Source organism: Hirundo rustica, chromosome 1, assembly GCF_015227805.2.
Source record: "Hirundo rustica isolate bHirRus1 chromosome 1, bHirRus1.pri.v3, whole genome shotgun sequence".
NCBI lineage: Eukaryota > Metazoa > Chordata > Aves > Passeriformes > Hirundinidae > Hirundo > Hirundo rustica.
Genome location: NC_053450.1, coordinates 3,715,620 through 3,742,284, shown reverse-complemented (window position 1 = coordinate 3,742,284; position 26,665 = coordinate 3,715,620). Strand labels below are relative to the sequence as shown.

The 26,665-nt window shown below is 39.1% G+C and overlaps 1 protein-coding gene across 1 annotated transcript in view; it reads right to left on the bottom strand.

The window, feature by feature from the left end:
* The window catches only part of TRAPPC9 (trafficking protein particle complex subunit 9), a 319,212-nt gene that overhangs the window by 225,691 nt on the left and 66,856 nt on the right, over positions 1–26,665 (bottom strand). Inside the window, exons 16-17 of the mRNA XM_058422961.1 lie at positions 21,979–22,131; positions 12,091–12,215 (exon numbers count right to left, since the gene is read on the bottom strand). Of these exons, the coding sequence (XP_058278944.1) occupies positions 12,091–12,215; positions 21,979–22,131 (278 nt within the window). The remainder of the gene's footprint in view (positions 1–12,090; positions 12,216–21,978; positions 22,132–26,665) is intronic.

Genomic DNA, 26,665 nt, shown 5'->3' with positions numbered 1-26,665 from the left:
CTTATTCTTCCTGTCTTGGCAATTTTGGTCATTCAGTCTCTTAATTAAAAAAAAAAAGGTATTTAGATAAAAACAATGTATTACAGAAAAACAGGCATACAGATATTCATCATCTCCTCACCTTAAAATTCATTTAACAGTAGCCTTGACTCAATCCATATTCCTTCCAGTTCAGAATTCTCTAGAAAAATCTCAGAACTTGGGAGTTTAGGTTAAAAATTGAAATATTGGAGCTCCACATTTGATCTTCTCCATCACTTCGGAGCAGCCACTCCAGATCCCAACCTACACCAAGTATTAAATGATGCAGAGAGACTCTAAACCTGTAGTGTCTATTTTTCATTTAATTGCTTTCAAATCAAACAGAGCCTGAACAAAACCCACAGACAAACCTGCAAGGAAATGCACGTGCACTACACAGAGCATAATGTGGAAAACACTGTTTGAAACCTGCTTCTATTCTTTTAGATTTTCCCAATTCATAAAACAGCAGGAAAATAAAAACCAGCGTGCTGGTCATGCAGAGAGAGAGGCATGGAAAATTTCAGTTTATCCTGGGTGACGATCTAAAATTCAAGGCTGATTTTTAAGGGTCAGAAAAATAAAATGCCCACCACAGCTCCAAACAGGTAGCCATGCAAATGTAAAGGAACACAGTTCTAAAACACAGGAAGTAAATGGTCAAAATAATCTGTACCTTCCTTTAAAGGAGCGCAGCAAAGGGGGAGGGGGAAAAAAGGGAGGGAAAGAAAAGATGTTAGAGAAGCTGAGAAACTGTGCTGCAATGCAGCATTCCACATTGCTCCAGAGTTAGTCTAGCATATTTCTTTAGGTTAGTCCAAGGCCAACTCTTCAGCCTGGCTAGCATCATTTCAATTAAATGTTTCTCTTTTCTGGAGATTTTAACCATTTGGGCGCAAAGGATGAACAGCTCCTCACTTTGCTTGCTGCATTCTGAATTTTTCAACTCCTTCAAAAGAAAAAGCTTTTCTCATCTTAGAGACTAAGTTTACAAAGTACATTTTCCATGGTTTTCCTACTCCTGTAACCTGCAGGTTTTGGTGTCTAAAAGCAAGTTCCACTTCCATAAAATTGAGACTCTGCTGGGAGAGCACAGGGAGAAGTGGCTGAGCAGTTTCCTCTCTTTCCTGAGATACACGGAAAGAGTTTCTAATTCTTCTGAAGGCAACTAAACCTTCAGTCACTGAGACAACTGCACAAAGCTTTTACTTTTCAGTTATTTTTAGCAGGGACATGAGCCAGATAAGAATCATAGAATTATCAATCCAAGATCATCAAGTCCAACCTTTGACCAAATACCACCATGTCCACTAAACGCCATCACCAAATGCCACATCCAGTGGTTTTTTGAACAGTTCCAGGGATGGTGACTCCCCCAACTCTCTGGACAGCCCCTTCCAGTGCTTAACAACTCTTTCAGTGAAGACATTTTTCCTAATGCACACTGTGAGTGTTTTGAAATGGGGAGGTTTTGTTGCTTTGAGGAAAGAAGGTAAAAATTAAGATGCAAAATGAAGATGTACCACAGTCAGAATCATAGACAGACTTCTATCCCCATCTGATATTCTTCTACATATCCATAAAAAGCCTGATGGTTATAATTTGATTTTCCTTCTGAGTATGATGCAAGCCTGTGAGCTGAACAAATGAGGAAAAGAGAGCATGAGCTGAGCCTTACAGCCTTTCACACATTAGGCTGGTACAAGGTACTCAACAGATGGCAAGATTCCTGAAAAAGCCAGCCAGGATTTTGTACATGGCAAAGCAACAGTGAGTAGAAAATACTATGAGAGATGAGAAGAGACAAAACCAAAACAAAAAACTCAAAAAAACCCCCCCAAAAGCCCCTAAAAACAAACAAACAAACAAAAAGGCAGAAAAGTTTCAAGGAGCTTATTATATCATATTAACAAAAGATATTTCTAGACAAAGGTAGAAACATGTCAGTGTTCCACAGGAGGAAAATCAGTCGCACAGACCTTGCTCTTCCTGATGCTCTTTGTGCACAGGAGAGACTCTGCAGGTATCAGACCTGATCTGGGTCAGTTCTCCCGCACTGGGACAGCAGCAATCAAAAGTTATCGTCAAGCAGAGCTATTTGAGATTCCTGCTGTCAGGTTCTCCTCCTGGTATTATTTTCCATACATTCCTCACCGGTGTGAGCTGGATATGATGATAATGGACATTAGAAAAACATCTATGAAGTTCGTCCAGAATGCCTTTTTTTTTTTTTTTTTTTTTCTCAAAGCAAAATAATTAAGTTAAGTTGACCTGAATTCCTCCTGCCTTTCTCAGAATTCCCTAAATGTTTGCTCCTGGAATATTAAGACCCCTACTTATGCCTTCTTGTTCCTTGGCTGCTTCAACACACACACACGTAGGAGAGCCTGGTGTGATGAACACACCTCCGCAGGACTTAGCCTGGCACTGCCGAGTGCAGAAAACATGTTGTTTTGAACAGTTACGTCACAAATTCTGATTTTCAGGGGGAAACAAGGTCCCCAGTATATATTAAACAGAGAATGTCCACAGGCTCATTGTGTTACCTTTTCCATCAGGGACTTTGCAAAGCAAGTGGCTTCCACAAAGGAGATGAGGTGAGCAGAGCTGCTACTACACAAACATCTGAGGATTAGATTGTTTGGGTTTTGTGGGAGGCTGAATATTTTTACTCCACAGAAATCACAGGCAAAGTTACTGTTCAAAGTTATTAGTAAAATAAAGGGTTATAACTGCTCAGATCTGGGGAGAACCTTTCCTTTTCCTCAACTCACCTCTCTTAATTTGAACAACAATCACTCCAAGGAATATTTGCTGAAGTAAGCAGTACAGAACGTGATAATAAAATTATTTCTACTTTTATTAATCTTTCAGTTAAAAATCTAACCATCACCCACAATTTCAACTCCATTCCATCCAGACTTGGAGATCATAACCCTCACGTGGATACCAAGTACAAAGAACAGTTACAATTCAAACTATTTTACTTCTTTTGTGGTAGGAAATTTGTCATGATGAAATTATGCATTATAGTTGCATGACAGTACCACTACAAAGGAAACCCGAAAGGTCAGTTTCAAAACTAAAACATTAAAATAAATGTTCATTATAATTCATAAAACTTTAAAACTTTACAGAAATACAGCTTCAAGAGCAAAGCCAGCACTTTGGGGGCAATCATCACTGAGCTGTATAATAGTGAAGGAAAAGCAGTGTTCTCCTTCCTTCAGAATTTGAAATTTCTGTCATACACAAACGTTCTGAATAAAAATCTAAAAATAATTGGTCCCACATTATCTCATTTACGATAAGTAGAGAAAAAAGATACCTAGGGCAGAAGGCCCTTTATTTGCTTTAAAACCCACTGGTGGAAATTGAAGGTAATACGAATTAGAGCTAATGGTAAAATGCGCTTTTAAAAGGCTATTTCACCATTACAGGAACTGCTGTAACAATGGAGAAAGTCTTCTGCCACTGAAATATTTCCATAAAACTGGCTAACTTCCAAAAATGCCTGCTTCAGGTCAGAGTTCTTGGCTTGATGCTGAAACCTCAGAGGTAAATTTATCAGGATCAGGTTAGATGGATGATCAGTAGGAAGTTTTCCACCAAGACTACAAGAATAGATTCCACGCATCTGGATAACATTCCATCTTTTTTATAATTCTGCTCATTTGCTCTCCATTTGTAGCTATTCCCCTCATTATTCTAGCCTGGAGTACCTACAGTCTACAGGTGATTACCAAGCAAGCAGATAACCTCAGGGAGAGGATCTGGATTGCCAACAACACTGCACTGACCAACAAGAGGTAGGAAAACAAATGAAGAATAACATGGAAGACAAACAAAAAGACAATGACCATAGGGAACTAGCATTGTGCAAGGGGCAAAATCTAGAAATGGCTTTTGGTAAAAGATCAAGGTTCTAGGCAAAGAAAACCTAATGCTAAATTTCTCCAGCAGTGAAGAATGAAGATTTCAGATGATTTTTTAATATTCTTAAGAAACAAGATTACATCAATTGCTTCTCACCCTCTTCTTGAGATGGAGCATTTGGTGGTTGACAATACTCCCAGCTGTACACCCTGCGTGATCTTGGGCAAGTAATTTATTCCTTGTTCTGGACTGTCAGCTGCTGTACCAAACAGCAGCAATAGTAATAACTGCCTCTGACTTGAATAAAAATATTAATTGCATTTGCACAGCATCTAACCAAAAATAAGTGGAATTTCACAGAATTACTCAGGAAAGTTACTGAAATGGACTGCTCACCTTGCTGGGCATTTGATACAAAGATATAACCTAGCTGAAAGTAAACTCAGTAAAATCTAGACACATTATTTATTGCCATGAAGCGATCTAGAAGCTTCCTTGCTCCAGAGATTAACTTTATTACAAAATCCACATTTTAATTGCTTCTTGTCATTTGTCTTTTTCTCTTCTCAGACCTATTTCAGCTAAACCAATAATGTTTTAAGAGCCCCAGGTTCAAAATTAGCAACTCATTCTAAGTTCTCCACTCTTACCAATCTGCAGTGTGATGCATTATGCTCACTGTATTTAATAACTGCAGACAGCTGAAGCACATCCAAGTCACTTAACAGTAATATTTATACTAATATATGATCAAACTGCACACCTCTAAGTGGTACAGCAAATACTCTCACAATAACAACATGCACCAGTGCAAAGGATCAATTTCCCAATGTAATACTCATAGTACTTCTATCATCTACTACCAGAGAATGTGCTTTTTGTTCCATTTAAACACGAGAACATTAGGAATTTAATTTACTCTAAGATTACACCTACAGAAAATCAGGTCTAAATGAATCATAGAGAAACATCTAAGAAATTACACTCTGGTCAACACCTTCAAATTCCTAATTCCTCAAATTCCATTTTCCCCTCTTCACATAACAGTTTTTTCATCACCTGTTTTTCTTTCTCTCACATCATCAGTCACTGCAATACACAGCAAGATCAGCAATTTAATGACAACACAGAGAAACCAATTTCATAAAATGTTGAACAAAATACAAGTGGGACCTGTTTTAGCTAACACAATGTTAAAAGCTGCATTTATTTAAGTCTCAGGGTTTTTTCCTCTCTGTCTTACAAAGACGTTCCTCTCCTCTACTTCTGATCATTTGAGATAATTTTCATTGGTTGGAAATTTTTTGAAGTCAATCTTGTCCTACTTCCCCTAACAGAGTCAGCTTCTGACAGATCAATGATAAATTTAACACATCATCATTCTTAATACTAAATTAAAAAGCTTTAAACAGACTTGAAAAGCAATTGAAATTTTCTTTAGCAACCCCTCTTCCAGAAAATCTTACTAAAAACTTGCAGTCTATGACATTTAAAACCTGGTTTACCCACAAACAGCAAATGTGGAGCTGGTTGGGATGATTCTCCAGTCACTTCCCTCAGTGAAACAAAGTTGGTAAAGCAGATTCTGAGGTGCCTTGGCATCAATTACAGCCATCACAGCCTGCTCTTCCCATTTCTTCTGAGTAAAACTACCACACCTGATCGACTTTTTTGAAGTCCCCACAATGATAAATTACTAAACTTCATTCTCTTTTTCATACTCCTGGGGAAGGCAGCTATTAAAAATGCCCCTTCTAGCTAAACAGAACATTCAAAGTCTAAATATTTTACTTTATTATTATTATTATTAAGATGCTCTTTATCTCCTTGGCCAGCTGCCCAAAAATCAGAACAAAACTCCAAGCCTTACTATGATCTGCCTCTGTGATTGAGGAATTGAAACTATTTCAACAAAACAAAGTTATTTGAAATATTAAGAAAGTGAACTTGCCTGCAGATTTATTTATTCTCAAATGGAGAGAAAAAACTATGGCACACTGTTTATCACAGCCTGCAGTAAAACTGTTCTTCATTTCTTGTCAATGCACTGAGTTTTGCGGGTAAAAGACCACAGAAAATTATTAAATCAACAAAGTTTATGGAATTTCAAAGAAGTTCCATCAAACATTTGGAAAGAAAACATTATCATACGCAAAATGAGCAATACTTTAATAAAAATGCAGCACATGGCTGAGACCAACTTCAGCAGCAAATGTCTGGATCTACTACACGAGCACTGTAAATGTACAAGGGTAAGAAACAAGTAAATAAGGCACCTGAAATCAAGAGTGGTCTTTGACCCAAAACCTGTCTGACCTACCTCCTCTGTTCTCATTAAAAGAGGAAAACCAAACATGCCAAGAACTTGCAAGTGCAAAACTTGCAGAATCCCCGAAGGGATTCTGAATCTGTGCCATCTGACCATGGGGCACACAGCACTGGTTACATTCTGAGAGCTCCAGCCCGCGGGGGCTCTCTGACCTCTGAAAAACATTTTGAGGAAATTTATCCTCCGATGCAAGCAGAGCATTCACACAAACATCTCAGTTTCTAATTATTCTTAACACTTCTTACAGAGCTGGCTGAGCTTTCACCACGCTGCTCCAGATGTTTGTTCCAACCCTCCCTCCTTCCACTTCAAGTTTCCAGCTCAGCAGGTCTTCACTTGAGCCCATCTTTATTATTTCTCCATTATTCTAACTCAGCCAACTTCCCCTCCTTTTCTCCCCTCACTTTCTGTACAGCCAACACCCTCCTACAAAATCTAACCTCAGTATTAAGGTTCTTTCCTTTCTTATTACAATGTCATTATGGATGCGGCCACCTCCAGCTGTTCCCATAAGCTCTGTTTATTGTGTTGGTGTCCACTTTCATTTTTCTTTGTTCATCTTTAGACAAGAAAGAGATGAAGTGTGGTTTATACAGGAGATTGTACCTGCAGCTACTCCTGATGAGAGATTTGTTTGGGTATAAGCAGGGTATCATCACTTGTTTTCTGAGCGGCAATGAAGAAAGCCCACAGAAAAAGTGCTTCTAACAGGTAGACAGTGAATTTATCCAATTTTTTTCTATTAGTACTCTATAAAATTTTTAATCCTTCTTTCATGTCAAGTAGGAAGGGAAAAATAGCAAGTTATAAAACACTGCATTGAAATTGCAGATGCTACTGTGATAATATCGAAAGTAAAATTCCAGACAAGCTGAATTAATTGAATTTATCCAAATCCAAGGGGTTAGAAGGGTTTTTTCCACCCCTGGCTCTAGGGAATAGCTTTAGTAAAGTATTTTCTTAGTGTTCCGAATTACAGTCTTCTCTAGGGCACAACAGACTGCTCCTTTCTTGAGAGAACAATTCACAGAAGAAGAGAGGAACAGGAATGGTAACCAGAAATTGTGCAGAATACTCAGCTATTTATAGAATTCAAGGGAAAGCAAGCAATCCTGAACTGGGCAGGGAAGGAAAGTTAAAAGCATTTAGACCCAGGCTGCTCAAAAATTGCCAGCTTTCATCCAGATCCAGATCATAATCAAATTTTTCAGACAGGTACCAACTGCCAAAAATCCATCTCTCCCTTGTTTTTGCAGAACAGCTCTATTTTTATAATCCACTTTATCTCAAAGAAAACTGTAATTCTTGGCCAGGAAGGCAAGAAAAAACCACCTTGCTGACCTGGCAAAGGTTGATGCTGCTCATGGCTCCAATCTGAGCAGGCTTCAGGAAATGTGAGTGGCCTTCTGGCACTCATATCACAAATTGTCAATTATAAAAAATAAGATATGTATTATTTTGATAAAAATCAGACTTGGAAGTAAAAGAGCTTTGTTTATTTTTTATCATCTACCATCTTGAAAGTTATTAGGGAAACAAAAGATAGAAATGGAAGACTTGACATATTTAATACTGAGGGAGAGCTCAGGGCAACAGAATTTACAAGCATAGTACTGAATTCTAAAATAGGACAGTGTGGAAGTACAACATCTAAACTGGACTATATATTTGTGCCTAAGATCTCATTCCTATATTCACATTTTTTCAATGAAAAGGAAACTAAATTTCAGTTGTGTTCTATAGGCTTGACATCCACTCTAACTTCATCAGCACCCAAAATTATTTAAAAATAAAAATAAAAATTAAAAAAACAAAAACAAAAACAAAAAAAAAAACAAAACAAAACCAAAAAAAACCAAACCAAAACAAAAAAACAAACAAAAAAACAAACAAACAAAAAAACCCCCACTTGTTCTGTTTAAGGGCTTAAACTTAGAATAGATATAAGACTTATGAATAATAGGAGTTAGAGCTTAAAGTATCAACAATATAAAGTTTATCCCTATTAGCAGCACAGTTTCACATAGAAGAGTAAAGCCTGAGAACTGAACAGAAAAAAATCCAATTAAGGCCTGTATCTCATCTTAATATACTGCTGAGTAAATCAGAAAAAATACATTAAAGAAAGTGTGTTAAATTAAATTAGCTCTACATACTGTATTTTAACACTTCCTACCATTTACTGAGAGTACAGGAACAGAGCAGTTTTACGAGAGTACTTAAACCTCTGCAGCTTCTGCAGCTGAATCTCCAGAATTACAGTTCACACTCACGATGCAGAGGGAAATTCTCCTGAATAAACAAGTCTCAAAGAAAATAAAGAAGTCAGCCAAATCCTTATAAATTATAAAACAGCCCTGTCTGCCAAACAACTGGCCAGTAAGCACTGGGTGTGTTTACCACTTAAAACAAGGTTTTAAAAAACTCACAATATGCTTCCAAAGTTTTCATCATCCAGCTAAAAGAGCTCTCCATTTCAACTCTTCATTGGGGTTGGACTGATGTCTGTAGCTCAAGTCCATATGGAATATGGGATGAAGTGCCAGTGTGTTTCTTCCATCTGACAAGAACTAGACTACACCACAATCTCAGCTTCCAAGCACGGAAAGCAGCGCAGAATTCCCTAGGTTAAAACTGACACTGTGTTTGCTGAGAGATTATGACATCTGGTTAAATTTCTCGATGCAGCTTTTGCATTAAGACACAGAATAGTTGAATATCTAAACACACTGCAGTGTTACTCAAAAAGAAAGAGATTCAGCCTCAAAACTGACATTCACACCCCACAGCAATGGTGGAAGGATGAGTTACCCTAAGCAGGGTAATTCATCCTTTCATGCAGATGCACCCTGGAAGAACCAAGCAGTTTAGACAAGGTTCAGCACAACCACCCAGCACTGAACAGCAGAAAAGGGTATCTGAACATAATATTACAGCATGAGATTCTATTCAGCTTGAGGGTACAAGCAAGCTTTATGATGAGGTCATAAAGCAATTTTTACACTGAATTTATGAGCTCATTCTAACAGTCATTTCGAGAAGCCAGTGACTGGTTTATTAGGAGACAGCCCGCAGCAAAATTGGAAACAGAGATTGCGGAGAAGCTCGACTGCAATATCCAAGACTGCACGAAAATTGTAAGGCAAACAAGTAGGGAGGGAAGGTTTAAGTATGAGGCTTATAAATATCTGAACAAGGACATTTCAGAATCAGCAACATGAGAAGCATTGATTTACATTCACTTTCATTTGCAGAAATTCACTTTTATTTGAAGATGAGCTTATGCACAGCATGCAGGATTGAAAAATAACCGCTACCCCTGAATATTTACACCAGACACCTATTGTTAAATCATGAATAAGTGACAGGAGAGTGTTTTCACCACACATACAAATTGTTTAAGATCCATCTTGCTTCTTCACTTTAAAACTCCCACTTGCTTCTTACATTAATCCTTGTCAAACCACTCTAATTGGCACAACAATAAATCAAACGTAACCCAAACTGCACTGTGAGGGACAAACAAACAGCCCACAAACCCAGATATGTTCTGCTGCCACAGGGAGAAACTCAAGGATCTTTTAAGGAGGTTCTAGGGAACTCAAAAAAGGTTCATAAATATCAAATATTTTGAGACTCAGTATCAAAGGGAACCTTGGGTCATCTCTCCTGTGCAGATCCCAGCTTGTTCTATTTCAAACAGCGATGCCTGAGCAAAAGCATATGACAATGAATGTAATTCACGTACTCAGAGTCACCCAGTCTAAAACAGAGACTCAAATCTAAAACTACAGCAAATTCCTCAAAACTCAGCCAAGAAAACCAGACCACAGCACATTTTAATTGTATCTTTAAATGCTTAATTGACTGGATTGTTTACAGTAACTCCCTGATTCTATCGTTTTGGAATTTATCTAGTTTTCATTTTACACTGGTGGTTCCTATGCTGCTTTCTACTAAAGAGCAGTGTTAAAACAGAAGTCACAAGCAGAAATCCACATTATCACAGAATGACTGCCTAAAGAGGCAAATACATCTCCTCAGTTATAACAGGTCATTTTTTCTGGTCATTTACCCACTATTCACTATGTCTGCCCACGTACATAGAGACTTCATTATGTGGATAGTCCAGTGAATCAAAAAACATTTCTAACAGGGTTCTAAATAGTTTTGAGCTGCAAAGACATTTTTAATCCAAGCACATCCAATTATTGGTTTATAATAGTTTAATTGGGACAAACTCCAGGCACACTACAGGTGCTGTACAGCAGTGATGCTCATCAGGCTCAGGACACAGAGACATTTACTCAGCAAAGAACCCTTTGATGCTGTTGGAATGTGTACTCTCAGCTCAACATAGTTTTGATCATCTGAATGGTTCTTCCATCACAAAATACAAATTAAATCAAAATTCATTCCATAAACCTGGCAACAGGATCCAGCATGTGCCTTCCCACCACACTGTTTTGCTACACATGTTTAAAAACAAGTTTCTGATTTACAGCGCTCTGACATACTTCTAGTACTATCACACAGATCATTGGGAACCTGCAACTGCTTGGTTGCCAGGACAACTGACTGACAAGCAAAAAGTGCACCAAAATGCTTTTTTCTTCACGTACTTGGTGCAAAGTTCTGCATTTCTACATTTTTTAGCCGTCTCTTGAAGTAACATTCCCCTTGCCACCGTGACTGAGAAGTGTGTAGGATCAGACATTCTACACAAAGCCCTGAACTTAAAAATGAATGCTGGACATTTTATTCACTTAAATAGAAAATTATTTCTTCAATCATGCTGATTTATATTTATAATCAATTGGGAAACATCTATATCATAAAAACACAAAGGCTTTAGTAATTTTGCTAACATCTTTCTTACGCCGCAGTCATGTTTTCTGCGCTGCAGAATCAATTGATGATGAATTAGCTGTGATAATGGTCCAAAAGAACCACACTTATCAATTAACAGTTTCACCTGTTTATTGCTCAGATAGAATTGTGAATATTCTCACTGTGAAGGAAGCAAACTCACAGGCAAAGCAAGTCACTGAGAAAAGCAGAGCCTGTGTTTGCCTCTCAGCCTAACACGTGTGAAGCCAAACATTGCCACGTACAACACTGGCTCTAATTCCTGGCAGGATGAGCTGGTGCAGAACACAGATCTGTGCAGGGAATGTATCAAATACTGCACACAACACAACTTTCACCAAAAGGTTGAGACAAGACCAATGAAGGGCTGCAGTCCGTTATTTACAATCTTTCTTATTTTCATCTCAAATTGTGTCTTCTTCAAATCTAGCCATTATGAAGCTGAATTTAGTTCATGCTCAAAACAACAACTTTACACCTTCAACAGGTAAGATCTGCCACAGAAAAGCAAAGAGCAGCTTGGGCCAGGGTACACTTTTGGAAAGAACAGTGCAGCTTCCACACACACAACTGTTCTTCCACCCTGCTACTTTTATTTCCTTTTCCTTTGACCCTCTCAACTATTCTGTTTTATTACTTCTATGAACACCACTAAAAAAACCTCAGTGCAAGAAAGTCAAGAATTCATAGAGAAGCACCTTCCTACAGAGTAAATAGCAGGAGAAAGCACCATGAGGTGAGCTGACAGCTCCCCCAGTACACCACAGGGACAGCCAACTCTGCAATTTCCACTGTTAGCCTGATCTTTCTTCACCTTTTCTGTTTGTTGGCTCTAATATAACAATCCAAACACAGAACATCAAGTTGTGCTAAAGGAAACCAAAGGGAAATATTTATGAGGCATGGAAACACTTGTTTTTTAATCACACAACAAAACATAGCACAGTACAACAAAAAAATCACAGGTTTCACTTATTTTGATGTCATTCCCTTACCTTGACGTGACTGAAATCACCAACTTTGCTGCTTTCTTGGGGATTAAGAGGTTTGGTCTCCATTCTTGGTTTGACAACCTGCCGGAAAGGACTGGAGAGTGGGAGTCCACTGACACTGATTCCATCTGGAAAACAGAATAAATAGAATTACTTATGCTTTTCTAATGCTATGTTTTGTTCCAATTAATTTACATCTGTATTATCAAGGGGAGAGAAAAGACACAAAAGGTGATACTAACCTTTCACATAAAAAGACAAAACAAATGAAAAAGATTATTTGGCTGTTTCTCCCAAGATACCAAAAATAATCAAACTTGAACACACCAAAAACTCAGTGAATATCATGGGGAAGGATGGCAACTGCATTTGAAATATCACAACAGAGATGCCAGAGTTAACAATATTAAATTAGTTTCAACATTTACAGTATTAAAATAAAAATCAAAGTTTGTGGTTTTCCATGACAGTGTGACCCTATTTTTAAATTAATTTCTGGTAAGAGGATTTATTTTTCAAGTATACATTGTGGAAGATGACAGAAAATAGAGATGTCACGTTTTGTTCATCTGCTGATGCAAAAATAGATAAAATAGTTCTCATTTATAAAGGAGGCAGAACGGAAACTTAAGGTTTCCATTACAAGAGTCAACAAAAAAGCTTAAGAAACACCCTGAGAGTAATGTCCCCAGTCTGGGTACCGGCACACACAGGATGACAAGAAGATACAACACAACAACAGTGTCAGCTACTGCCAACAGTAATAAGACTGAAAACAAGAGAATTAAAATGATGAAGCCTTAACAAACAGTAAAACTAAATTCACTATTTGTTATTATTTAGATATACATCCAAAGAAGAGAAAGACTTTGTTCCTTGATGCTGTGCAAAGCAACTGCAATCCACAAACACCAACTAAATACAAGCAAAGTCTCATGCACAGCAGCAGAGACATAGAGCTGAAAACATAGGAAACAACAAATTGTTACACAAAATCCAAACATAATTCCTAAATTGCTTCTATAAAATCTGGACATGTTGAGGATATGTTCCACTAAAGAAGAAGCCATAAGAACAAGATGGAACATGAAAGGGGTTTTGCTTCATCAAACTTCACAGGTATCCAAATGAGAAAACAAAGGGAGCATTTCCATATTCCCTTACTTGGAATTTCCTCCACTAAGTAATTCTAAAATGCACTTTAGAATTGAATAAATATCCTGTTCTATCAGTTCCTGGGGGAGAGCAGGACAGGAGGTGAGAATACCCTGCCCGTGCAATGCAGCAGGACCATGAATGAGACAAAATACAGAAATAAATACAGAACTACATGTGATCACAGGCTTTGAAAGATGCTCTTTCAAAATGAAAATTAGAAGTTTTAATTGAGGAAAAATATTCTTCTCCAACTGATGAACGATTTTCACTAGTTCTATATATAGAATAAAAGCTGATACTGACTGGTGCATAAAATTGCAAATTAAAACATTAAAAGAACCAAGTATGAAAACCTGCATGGCATTAGTCAGATTTTCCACTTTATATGTGGCATGAGCTTTATTTCTTTGAGAGAAAAATAGATAATACTTAAAACAACATTACAAATATACAACTAATGCCTTTCTTAATTATTTTACCCTTTAAAATCCCATTTTATTTCCTATGGTGGGGGGGAGGGAAGAAAATACAAATAGTTTAAACATTTTCTCTGGAAAGAAGGAATTTTTGTCTCCAATCTGTATCTGAAAAAGGAGGTTTTCTAGCAAAGGAGACATCAGGATGAAAGGGAAGTCCAAAGTAACTTGGTAGTGGTTGAACTTTCTGTCTCAAATCTGTGGCACTCTCACAGAGTCAGTGCCAGGCACTTTGTTATGCTGCAGATGACTCAGCCCTTCATAGCCTGGACTGCTCAAGGCAACTTCTCTGCTAGAGGACAAAAAAAAAAAAAAAAATTCTCCCACAAACCATTATTTTTTTAATTATTTTGGTTTTTCTGCTCTTTGATCAGGCAGCAGTGGGGGAAAAGACCTTGCCCAGCTCCTCTGCAATGCATTAAATAGTCAGAATGGAGGAAATCCTGTTAAAAACCCTGGTAGGCTGCAGAACTTAATGATGACTGGAGAAAACAGTGAGCATCAATGAAGCAGTTCTCCCAAAGTTTTACATTTTGATACTTACAGTTTTTGAAATTTCATATATTTTATTTTCCCTCATAAAGTTTAGAGAGATGAAGATGCTGAATCCTCCCCTGCTGTCAAACATCCTGAGCAGCCTTGTACTATAAAAAGAATAATTGTCTTTCTACTCTGTCCAGAAATTTTCCTAATTTCAACAATCCACACTGAATATTTCCATGGTAACAGCATATGACCAACACTTTTTTCCATGGTAACTGCAAAAACCCAGCTTGCCTTTCCAACATCCCAGTCACTGCTGTCACAACAGAGCAAAATCTCTCACCAGCATTTCCTCTCTCCTACCAAATGTTAAGTAAATTGCCAATTTAACTTCATTAGCCACTTTCTCAGCACACTGCACAGAAGAATCACACAAAATTTCTTACTTGAAGGTGGGAAAGTGCATTCAGGGAGTTAAACCCTTAGATTCACAATGCAGTAACTGAGCACAGAAGGAAAAGGTGACATGGGACAGCTCCTGTCCCATGTCACTCTGTGCTGTGCAAGGATCACTGGCCTGATCCAGAGGACATAGATGGATCCACTTTTCAACAGGTGTATCACAGCTACAGAAGTCTCAAACTCCACAGCAAGGAAACACTTAAAAACTGTTCCACTGGCAGCAGAACACCAGAGAGGTTTGGATTCTGAGGCAGTGTCCAGGCAATTCGATGTCACACAAGATGGAAACAGCAGTAGGTTTTAGGCTGAAGTGCTGCTTCTTTCCAGGAGAAGTTCATACAATCCAACAGCAGTGCAGATCTGTTTCCTGCAGCTTCCTGAACAGCAGCACAGGGACCCCAAGAGGAGCAGGAGGAGGAGGAATCCCAGAATCATTTAGGTTGGAAAAGGCCTCAGACGTCATTGAGTCCAACCTATGACCGGACATCACCACGTCAATCACACCAGAGCCCTGAGTGCTACATTCAGTCTTTCCTGAAACACCTCCAGGGATGGAGACTCCAGCACCACCCTGGGCAGCCCATTCCAGGGAGGGCAGGAGGGGCTGCTGGTCTGGGGCGGGATCCCCTCCTGCAGCCCAGGATGTTTCTGGGGAGATTCTGCTCCTCTACTCTGCTCTGGAGAGATCCTCCATGGAGTGCTTTGTCCAGCTCTGTGGCTCCCAACATCAAAAGGATGTAGAGCGGCTGGACCAATTCCAAAGGAGGTATCAAAGATGACTGAAGGGCTGGGATGCCTTGGCTCTGGAGACAGGCTGGGAGGGCTACAGCTGCACAGCCTGGAGAAGGCTCCAGAGAAAACTTAGAGCCCCTTCCAAGGCCTAAAAAGGGTCCAAGAGAGCTGGACAGGGACATTTTGCAAAGCCATGGAGTGACAGGATAAAGAGGGGTGGCATCAAACTGGCAAGGAGAAATTCTTTATCCAGAGGGTGATGAGGCCCTGGCACAGGTTGCCCGGAGAAGCTGTGGATGCTGCATTTCTGGAAGTGTTCAAAGCCAGGTTGGATGGAGCTTGGAGCAACCTGGAATAATGAAAGATCTCCCTGCCCATGGCAGGAGTTTGGAATGAGATGATCTTTAAGGTCCCCTCCAATCCAAACCATCCTATGATGCTATGTCATAGAATCATAGAGCTTTTGGGAAGTACACAGCTTGATCACAACATATGAAAACTAAATGCCACCTCAACCCACTTGTTTATTTTGTCTATACTCTCCCGATTGAAATTTCAAAACAAAAACCTCTTGGTAGACAACATCTCGTAAGAACACTGTAACAGTTTTAAAGTACTTTAAACATGTAGAAAATTAGGAAAAAAAAAAAAAAAAAACAAAACTCAAGACAGGAGACAGACTCTGCTTGCTGAACTTGAATGCCGTTTTTCTTTTTTTTTTTCCTAGTAAAAGAGAACTGTATTCCCATAAAGTGCACAGAATTCTAGAAACTTGCTGTGTGCAGCAACAAAGAGCAGAATAAAACCAGAATACACAAAGTTTGAGGCAATATAATCCACCCTCCACACTTCAGGTGGGCACTGAAATGCAGCTCTTTCCCTCTCTTAAAAAAGTGCTCAGGACCATCATAGGAGGGACCCCAAACAGCAGTACTCCAGGCAAAGTTCCTGGAAATGCAGCAGCTCTCTGGCTCACAGGAACAGGGCACAGCCAACATGTACCAGATTTGAGCTCTTCTTTGAAACCCCATTACCTTTGAAGACAATACTTAGCAATAACAAATGCAGTGTGAGGATTTATGTCCCGAGGTTTTTGAACTGAACTAAAATTGGAAGATAAATTTACAATAAGGGCGAATGCAATGAAAGAGAACAAATGAAGTATAAAGAAGTTCATAATAAACACTAGCGATTATGTATGCAGATTGCATTAGATGCTAAAATAAAGTGCCTCAGCAAAGGAACAGCATAACAGGATGGCAGGTTTATTGATCTGTATGTGTTGATAATCAATTTATTGTTATTTGCTTCATGTCTGTCTTAGCTATTTACATTGTAAAGATCTGGGGTGCGAAACAACAGCTCTCTGTGTATTTGTGTAGTGGCTGGTACTGGTATGGGCTGAAGTACTATGGCACTTACATCCTGTAAAAAAAATCCCACCCTATACGAGTTAAATCATGAGACAAGATGATTTATCTGGTTTAAAGTGCAGTGGGAAGAGAAAAGGGTACCTTATCTTCCGTAAGTACTAAAGCTGGAATTCAAGAAGAATTCTTTAAGAATATTTTTTAAAAGTTATACAGTGCATTTATGGAGGACACAGAAGCATCTGTATTAAAAAAAAAAAAAAATAGAACAAAAGGAAAAAACCCATTTACTCATTTTAACAGTACAACCAAACTGACATCTTCAAACTGCAGAGACGAAATAAACACTTCTTAGAAATAAAGTCACTTCAAAAGAATACTCAAAATTATTAAATGCTATAAAGGATACCAAGCAGAGTAACACAGAAATTATAATACTGAAACATCTCTGAGGACCCCATCATCATCAGTGATACCATTATCCTAATAGAGTCCTCCAGACTACTTAGTTTCTTGGAAGAACTGTCAAGAGAACATTTAAATTCCAAACCAGGTATCATTCCAACGAAATAAAAAGCTTTGTCTGTACACTATGTAAGTGCAGGGACATTTTGAAGTAGATAAAATCTGGCCATTAAAGCAGAAAAACAACAAAGGGAGAATGAAAAATACACTGGTCTTGCATACCAATGTTAAAAATATTTAAGAGCAGTGCTTCTAGAAATACGCTATTCTTTCTCTGCAACCTTCTTCTCCCTAGAGAAGGGGAAGAGAGACTTAAGGCACGGATTTGCTTCTCTCTCAACATGTAATTAATTAGTTCCTTTGATGAGTTTATGAATTTAAATATTCTCACACTTGTCTTTAGGTTCCCTATACAGGGAATAAATGAACATTACCATTCTACATAATGAAGTACTCATTGTAAATTAATTCATTAACTTTGCAAAACACTGTCCCTACGAAACAGGAGCTTTTTTAAAAGCCTCGAACAAGTCACCATGTACAACACAATCCAGAAAGTGCAGCTATTCTTCTTACTCCATTTAGCATCAGGGCAATGTTGAACTTCAGAAACTGAAGTATTGTTGGGGTTTAAGTCTCCTGTGGAATTTTATCCCCCCTCCCAAGTTGCTAGGAGACTAAGTGCTGAGTGCTTAACGTGGACAAAAGAACTGATAACTTAGTTTTGGGGGAGGGAAAAAAGCTCCCGGAGAGAGCGGAGGGTGGGGGGATCTCGCGGCTTTTCTCTTCTTCTTCCGGGGGGAGCACCGATCGGGCCACGGCTGCTGGAGTCCACGGTTAACGAAGGAGTCTGGTCCTGGGAATTCTACCATCTGTTGGAGTATCCAGGAATTCGGAGTTTCTTCGCTGTCCTGCTGGATTTTGGGTGAGACCGGGTCCCGCCGCTGCAGCTTCTCCAGCACTGCCACCTCTGCCTGCCGAGGACACCCCCTGCCTGCGGAGGACAGTCCACCGCGCCCGGCTTCCAGCCATCAGCGCCGGAGCCGCCACCGTTTGCCCTCGGGGTTCTTGGTTCTGTTCTACTATTGTTATAATTGCTGTTGTTTTTTGTCTGTCCTGTTATATTTACTAGTAAAGGACTGTTATTCCTTTTCCCCATAGCTCTGACTGAAAAGTTTTATTCTTAATCTTCCAAATTATAATAACACGGAGGGAAGGATTCAAATTCCTCATTTCCTAGAGAGGCCTGCCTCTCCTTAGCAGACACCTGTCTTTTCAAAACCAAGACAAGTATAATAGCTGGAAAGGGGAATTCATTATGCTCACAATGTGAATATCCTGTTGATCTTTTTAGTCATCTTAACAGGTGACAGAGATCTCACTGCTTCAGCTCCTTGCAACTGGCTGTACCAAGCAGACTGAGCACTTCCCCCTGCCTCACCCAGTGTAACAATCTCACAACCAATTTAAATAATGACCTTCCCAGGCAGAGGAGGAACCCTGAACCATCCAGCTGAGGGACAAGAGATCCAAAATTTCACTAAGATTTGTAGCAAACATGGATCTCCCTGCATGAATCACCCAAATCTTGGTCAACTGGCTTTAAGACATGGAATCACAGAATTGTTAAGGCTGGAAAAAATTCTCCAAGATCCTCATTGTTCAACTCTCAGCGCAGCAGCACCATCATGTTCACCACTAAACCATGTCCCCAAGTGCCACATCCACATATTTTTTGGAACGCTTTTAGAAATTGCTATTCCACCACCACCCTGCACAGTCTGTTCCAATGTTTTACAACCATTTCAGTGAAGAAATGTTTCCTAACATCCAATCTAAACATCCCCTGGTGCAACTTGAGCCCATTTCCTCTCATTCTGTCTTTTGTTACCTGGGAGAAAAGACCAACACCCAATAATAAGATGTCAATATTCAGCATAAATAAATGGAGGGAAACAATCCTAAACTTATACATGCAGTAAGAGGCTCTCAGCATATCATTTCTGCTGAGAAGAAAGATCATAGAGTTGTGGCTCACATTCATCAATCTCCCAAATCAATGTTCAGCAACAGTCAAAAAAGCGAACGATCAATTGTGCATTACCCCGTGATTGTAAGGAAAGTAATATAAAACAAAATAAGAGCACCATTAGGTCATTACGTGAACACACAGATCACCTTTCAAACACTGTGTACAGCATCCCTCAAAGAGACAGAGCTGAGAGGTCAAAAGGGACAAGGCTGACATGTGGAACAGTTCCCATAACAGGGGCAACTAAGCCTTCAACAGTTAGAAATCCTCAGTCTGCTGTACAATACCCTGGGAAAATGCATCAAATCACTGCAGGAACCATGTTTAGAAGATGTCCTATTACCTTTCTCATGCAATAAAAAAACCTGGGAGCACAAGGACACCAGTAAGTGCAAAGCTGCTAAAAAGCAATTTAGCTGTGACTCTTCTTGACCCGGCATGTTGTGAAGTGCTGACATAAAGAATGAAGAATTTTAGGAAGGATAAACCTACTAAGGATGAGTAAAAGCGCCTAGAACCAGAGAAACCTTATTCAGCCCTGGAAGCTCCTAAGCTAACAACTGTTGGAGGCCAAAAGCCTAGAGGAAAACAGAAGTATGTGCACAATTTTTCCTGTACTGTCCCACTGGAATTTGCTCTTAGCCACTGTCACAGTCAGGATATTGGCTGGATGGTCACTGACCTGATCCTGTACAGCCACTCCTAGTTTTGCTACCTTTAATCTGGAAAAACATGTAACATTTTTCTCTGTGAGACAGCACACCATCAACAGAGGTCAGGAATTCAGATTGGTAACTTGGTTTACTTTCCAATTGGATAAATGTGTATCATCCGAAAGATCAGTAATTTATCCCTTCTGCACCATGTCCTGATTACAAACAGCACAAGAGGAAACAATTCAAGCAGCAAAGAAGACATGGAAGTAAAAATTACTTTTAAGAGAGAAAAGTATTTTGATCATCATTGTAAATGTGGTTGGTCTTCAAAAGAAAAAGGTACCAGAGCTACTCTATGATTAAAAGTCACATCATAGTTGCCGTTTATTATTCTAGTTCTTTACTGTTCTTCCCATTAGGCTCTTACCTCCTCCTTGGAAAGTTTAACATTTGTAAACTTAAAAGCAATATATAAAAAATAAAGCAGCAACTAGATTTTCAATATAGTTAGCATCCCTAATAACACTTTCAAAGGACACAGAGTACACAGCACCCACAGACACCAAAATTCCAACAAAGCATTAATGGATCCTGCTCCTTTATCATCACTGAATGAGGAAAGGTTGGACTGCTTCAGCTACACAACCTTTCGGAGAAGCAGAAGGTAATAGTAAGGCAAAAATGGTGTTCAAAGAGTTTGTTCATCTGTGGTCCCATAAGAGCTGGATACAGGTAAACAAAGGCCAAAATCCAAATCCCACAACTGTTCAGCATCCATATGTTATCTTCATCTCCTACAGAATACTTCGGGCTTATGTTATTTCATCAGAAAAGTTCTTAGACAAGCACAGCTTTAGAACTTTTTGGACACTGGGCAAATGAAGGAAATCTGATATATGTGTGTGCATATATATCTCTATATGTACATATCTACTATGAAATTTCACTTGCCATCAAGGGGCATTTCTCAAAGTCTCAATTCCCTGGCACCATTTTTTTCACAATGTCAGGGTGTGCTCTTCCTTCACTAGCAGCATTTTCAACAAGCTCTAAACTGAACTTCAGTGTAGCAACACTGTAGGGCTTGTGCAGTTAAGTCCTAAAATATTTTTAGAGTATCTTTATATTTTACATTAGGGAGGTTTCAAAACCAAAATATTTCAATCATTACTAACGGCTACTATAATTTTTGTATAAATGCATTTGCAAGGTAACTCACTGAAATCATTCCTATTCAACCTGAATAAGCTCTGCATGTAATTTTGTTGTATTTTTCTGTACTGAAAGATTACTTATAATAGTAATGCATACCTGCAAGTGGAGCCTGGGAAAAAATCCAAATAACAAAGAGTTTTTAGTACAGGAATATCTTGTTTTGTCACGGTAATTTAATCAGTGTAAACATATCAGACAAACGAAAAAATACAGAGTAGAGTAATTACTCCAGAAAGACTGTGTGTTTATTATACAAAGGAAGTCATTATTACAAGTATCTGGTACTTGTAATTCCAAATAATTCTAATAGAAGTAAACACTGCAGCTTCCTTTTATTCAAAGTAAGTTTAAACACATGGCACGTTCTCTGCAGTATAAGTATTAGGGGGATTATGCCTTAAATTTCAGTTTGTCACTTTAAGCAAAACTGCACTCAACAATCATTCAGAATTTTGCAAACCTGGATAATTACTCAACTAATTAATCAACACAATGCTATTTTTCTTTAAACCCCACTAATGTTTGAGAATTATTTTTCTTTACCTTCATAAGGTAAGAATACAAAGAGATACCTCAAAAACATTTTCACAAAATATTTTAAAAACACAGCAGGGCAAGGTCTCATGATGGGAAGTTGGGGCAGACTCATACCCACAGCTGTCTCCAAAATTCACCCTCCAATTTACAGAGCTCAGCCAAGGGTTATCTTTGCTTTACAAGACACAAATATTCAAACATGCAGCCACATCACAAATCCATTGAATGCAAATGGCGCAGCAAATAGAAAAGTGTTTCCAGCAGCACATACAACCCTCCTCAGCAAGGAGAAATTAAAAACTCACCATCACTGAGATCCTGCAGAAGGTTTTCTTGGCAAGAAAAGTCCAGCTTCACTTTAATGTTTACAATAAATGTTGCAATCTTTCCAGGTTTTAGAGGAAACTGGCAGAGGGTGTCTTCTAGATTCCAACTCAAGAAATCTCCATACAGCTTCTCTATATAAAAATAAGTAAATATTTCATAAGCACAAGCCCTGCATTAAGGAAGTTTCAGTTTTGAACTGCTGAAGAGAGTACTAACCAATTTGTCATGTCTTGTTTAAAATCGAAAATATTCAGAATTAAGATATTAAAATTAATGTAGCGCTAGAAAGATAGAGAAATTACTGAATGCTGACACTGACCTGGAATCACACAGATGAAAAAGCTCAAAATATGAATTTATGAAGATCACTACCAGAAATAAAATGTACAATAAGCAGCATTAAATATAAACTTTAAATATAGCCTGCAAGGGTTCTAAATGTCCATGTAGTTTTGAATCCTATACAGTTCAACTCAGGAGTTATCACATGAATGCAGAGCACTTTTCATCAAAATACACCAAACTTAATCGGCTTTAATTCCAAAACAGCTGTAACCATTCTTCAGTTATTTACTGAGCAACAGAGAAGGCTAAGAAGACTACTGGCTTTCACTTTTTTATAAAGTCCTTTCTGAAACCTGAGAAGCAGCTTTTTATAAGAACAAATCATTAAGTATGCCAGACAGGATTAGCCCGTGACAAAAGAAAATTTGTTTAATAAATTATTTGTCATTGGTCCATTTGAGATAGGGGATCTGTAATAATTAAGTCCTCCCTCGTAAGTCTGACATGCCAGAAAATTATACAAAGGGGGAAAAAAACCCAGAATTTATTGTTCAACTACAGTGAGTCTTCACCTCTGGCCAGGGTCAACCCACCGCACCCATAAATTCATTCATATATGCAAGACCAGACAATGGTGAATAATACAAGGAAGTCTAATAATACATAAAATAAGCATGATGGTTTGACTGGGAGCGTCCTAAAGCTAAAGTTTATCGATTTATTATAGCAATGCGTGTTATCGCCAAAGTATATTGGAGAAAAAGCTCATTAAACACCATTTGAGCACAGCTTTGCCTAACAGGGACCACTGAAAGTCCCACACTCATCTCTACATCCTCCCAGGCTACTTGATAAGAGCAAGGTGTTTAAAATCTGCTGTGATTTCAGAACTTTTCCAAAACCACCACCTAAGATCCACGTGTGAGGGAACAGGGTGGGCAGACTGCCTCAATTACTACAACCTGGAATAAAGGATCTTTCAAAAACAGCAATCAGAATTCCAGGTTATGTCCAAATCATGTTGATTTGCACAGAAATCTTTGGTTTCCCAATATAGGAAGGAGAAAAAGAGAGAATATTTTTTCCATTGACTTCAACGTAAATAATAAAAGCTTTGCCTGAAAGATATTCTTCTCACAGACCACCAGCTGTTGTCTTCAGTCTTTGCCCATCAAATCAATAGTAAAGATTTCTTTATAAAAACAAAGATGAGGTAAAAATAAAAAATCCTCCCCAAAATAGTTTCCCTAAACTCACCTCCACCTCACCTAATGATTTAGCTGGAACCATATCCTCATTCTGATAATTTTCCTCTACTTTCAAGAAAAAAAGTAAGTTGATAGGTATGGCAATCTCTATCCCTTTTTCCTGTTAAGTAAAAATCCAATATGCTAAAGGAGTGTTTTCCCTCAGTATAAACAAAGAAGGACATATCCCAAGCAGTGGAGCACCAAACTCTTTACAAAACGTGTTTTCATTAAGAGATTTATTTGAAGACATTAGAAGCGGAAAGACTTTTGAAGTGAGAACAGCCCTTGCAGATATTTTCTAATTAACACCAGTAATTACAACACAAGATCTAAATGCCTGAGCTAAAAACGAAGCTGTAGATGTAGGGAATCAGCTAATTTCTATTTATCTGACACTTGGTTATAGTTTAGCAATGTTGACCTTGTTCAGTAATGAGAATTACAGTGAATTATACTCTGGCTTCAGACCTTTCAGTTCAGCGGAAGGCTAAATTTGGGCAAGGCTGCATTCAGCTCTTTCAAATCCAAAATCTGTGTTTAGCAAACATCTTAAGTTACAAGCAACTGTTATCAGGAGTTGTAAATAGCAACCTATTTCATTTCATTTTAATGAAATAGTCCCTATTTCATTAGGGACTAAATCACTAAAATCCTAACAAATATCATGTAAATGCTTACCCAGAAACTAACTTTGGGTCATCCCAGGCCAATCTAACTTTTAACAGATGTTAAGCCTGCCAAAAAGAAAAGGCCCGCACTGACATTTTGCATAGAGAAACTTGATTAAAAAAGTTTTGAGAACACAAGAACCTCAACTCTTTTCAGTCTTAATTCCACTAGTAACTCTGGCTTTTTGCTATAGTTTATTTTATAAGCTCAAAATAATATCAGTTCTAAATGCACAGGCACTGGCATTCATACATTTTAACTTCTCCTAGACCCGGTAGACAGAAATGAACCCGCAGGACTTGTTATGTTCTTTCCAATGCAATAACACATTTAGGAAGGAAAGAAATTATTGCACAGAAGTAATTGTGTTCAGAGGAGAGTGAGAATATGTGAGAGGAACAACTGTGCAGACACCAAAGGTCAGTGGAGAAGGAAGGATAAGAGATGCTCCAGGTGCCAGAGCTGAGACTCCCCTGCAGCCCACGGGAGCCAGGGGAAGGACTCCTCTCCCTGAAACAGCAGAAGGAACAAGGTGTGATGAACTGACTGCAACCTGCATCCCCACCTCCCTGTGCCACCGTGGGAGAGGAGAGGAAGGAAAATCTGGGAAAGACAAAGAGTGACGGGGGAAGGTGTTTTTAAGATATATTTTACTTCTTATTATCCTGCCCGATTTTGTTAGCAATAAAATTCAATTAATATCCCCAAGGTGAGTCTGTTTTGCCCGTGACAGTAATCAGTGAGTGATCTCTCCTGGTCCTCAACTCATGAGACTTTCATTGTATTTTCTTCCTCCTGGCCATTTGTGGAGGGGAGTGACAGAGCAGCCTTGAGAGTGCCTGGCATCCAGCCAGGGTCAACCCACCACAATAACCCACCTCCAATTTGAAAGAATTTACAAAGTTTTCTTTGGCAAAAAAAAAGGTAAATAGATCTAGTCCTGGATATTCACAGTTCTTCCTGAACCTCAGAGTAGATTTTTTGTTTGTGGTCTGGCAGATGTGTTCAAAGGCCACGAGAAGAATATAGCTGGACAGGTGAACCTGTTTCTCTTCATTTAAATTCCTGAGGTCTGTCACTTCTAGGAAAGATGAGTGAGGATTTTGCTTCATCCAGGTTTATTCAGTGTCTGTAGCTGGGCTCACAACTTGTGCCAAGATTGCCTGGTGGGCTCTTCTCAGGTCTCAAGTTCAAAACCACCAGGGTTATATTTGCCCCTGAGTGGATCAAATAGTTGATTTATCAAAGCCTTTGGACTACACTCGTTATCTGAGACAAAACAAGCCTGTAACAAGAGCTGACTGGAGCCAAAGGGAAGGCATCCAGCTCTGCACAGGTCATCTTTCCAAAAAAAGATGAAACTGACCTGGTGAGGGACAGTGTAAGGTGACACAGAGCTGACCCTGACAGTATGGACATGTGATGTCCAACCTACAGATGCCCCAGCCTGGCTCAGGGGTGCAGTGAGACATGAAAAGCCGTGACAGATGTGTTTATTATGGCAGTACGACAAGTCCCTCTTGCTGATCTGCCTCAGGATCTGTTCTGTAACACACAGCTGCTGAAGGACTCAAAACCCTGTGATGTCCTTTATGAACTGCACTGGGCAAGCTGCAATTCTTATTTATCTGAGGGCCAGAGTGGAAAACCCAAAGAGCTGCACCTGAGAGTGACAGAAGAGAAGAAGTAAGGGAAGGCAAGTGTGAAAGTCTTGCCTCCAGAGGTTCTCATTAACATGACACCACTCAAAACAATGCCAGAGAAGTTGACTTCCTCAAGGACAGCGATTGGCTATAAATCCAACAGTAAAAAAGAGAATATTTGCCATTTACATCACTCATCTCAGTGCTAAAAGCTGTGGGTCCAGAAACAGAAAGCAGGGAAATGGGTCAGGCAGGCAGCAGCTGCAAGAGGTTCACAAGCAACTGCCAAGACAAAAAGAACCAAAGGAAATCAGGTGTAACAAAGGTTGACTGAAAGCTCTTTGTATTTGGCTGGAACTGACCAATAGCTTTTCATGGGCTCCTGAGCTGACTGGCAAGCTGTGGTCAGGCAAATGAAGGTCACCACCCGCTTTCAGGCAGACCTTGAGCAGTTTGAAGAGGCACACTTCAGTGAGGAGTAGTACAAAACAACCAGGAGACAACTTCTTAATACACTATGGACACCTGCACATACTCTCAACTTGATGTGTAACACCAAGGGTTTGTGTTCCTTTAGAAATGGTTTGATGTCATACCCCCACCAGCTCCATGCATGTATTCACTGACCAAACAGAGCTGCTGACATTACAAATCTTTAGTTCCCTGCTGACCACAAGAATCCCATCTCAATGTACTGTCAGCCCAGCCTCATGCATTTGTACCAATTTATGGTCATAACTAAAACAGAAGAAAGCCCATGAACAAAGGCAAAGGTCCATCCCCAACACAAAGACCTGCTGGAAAAAGTCCAGAGGAGG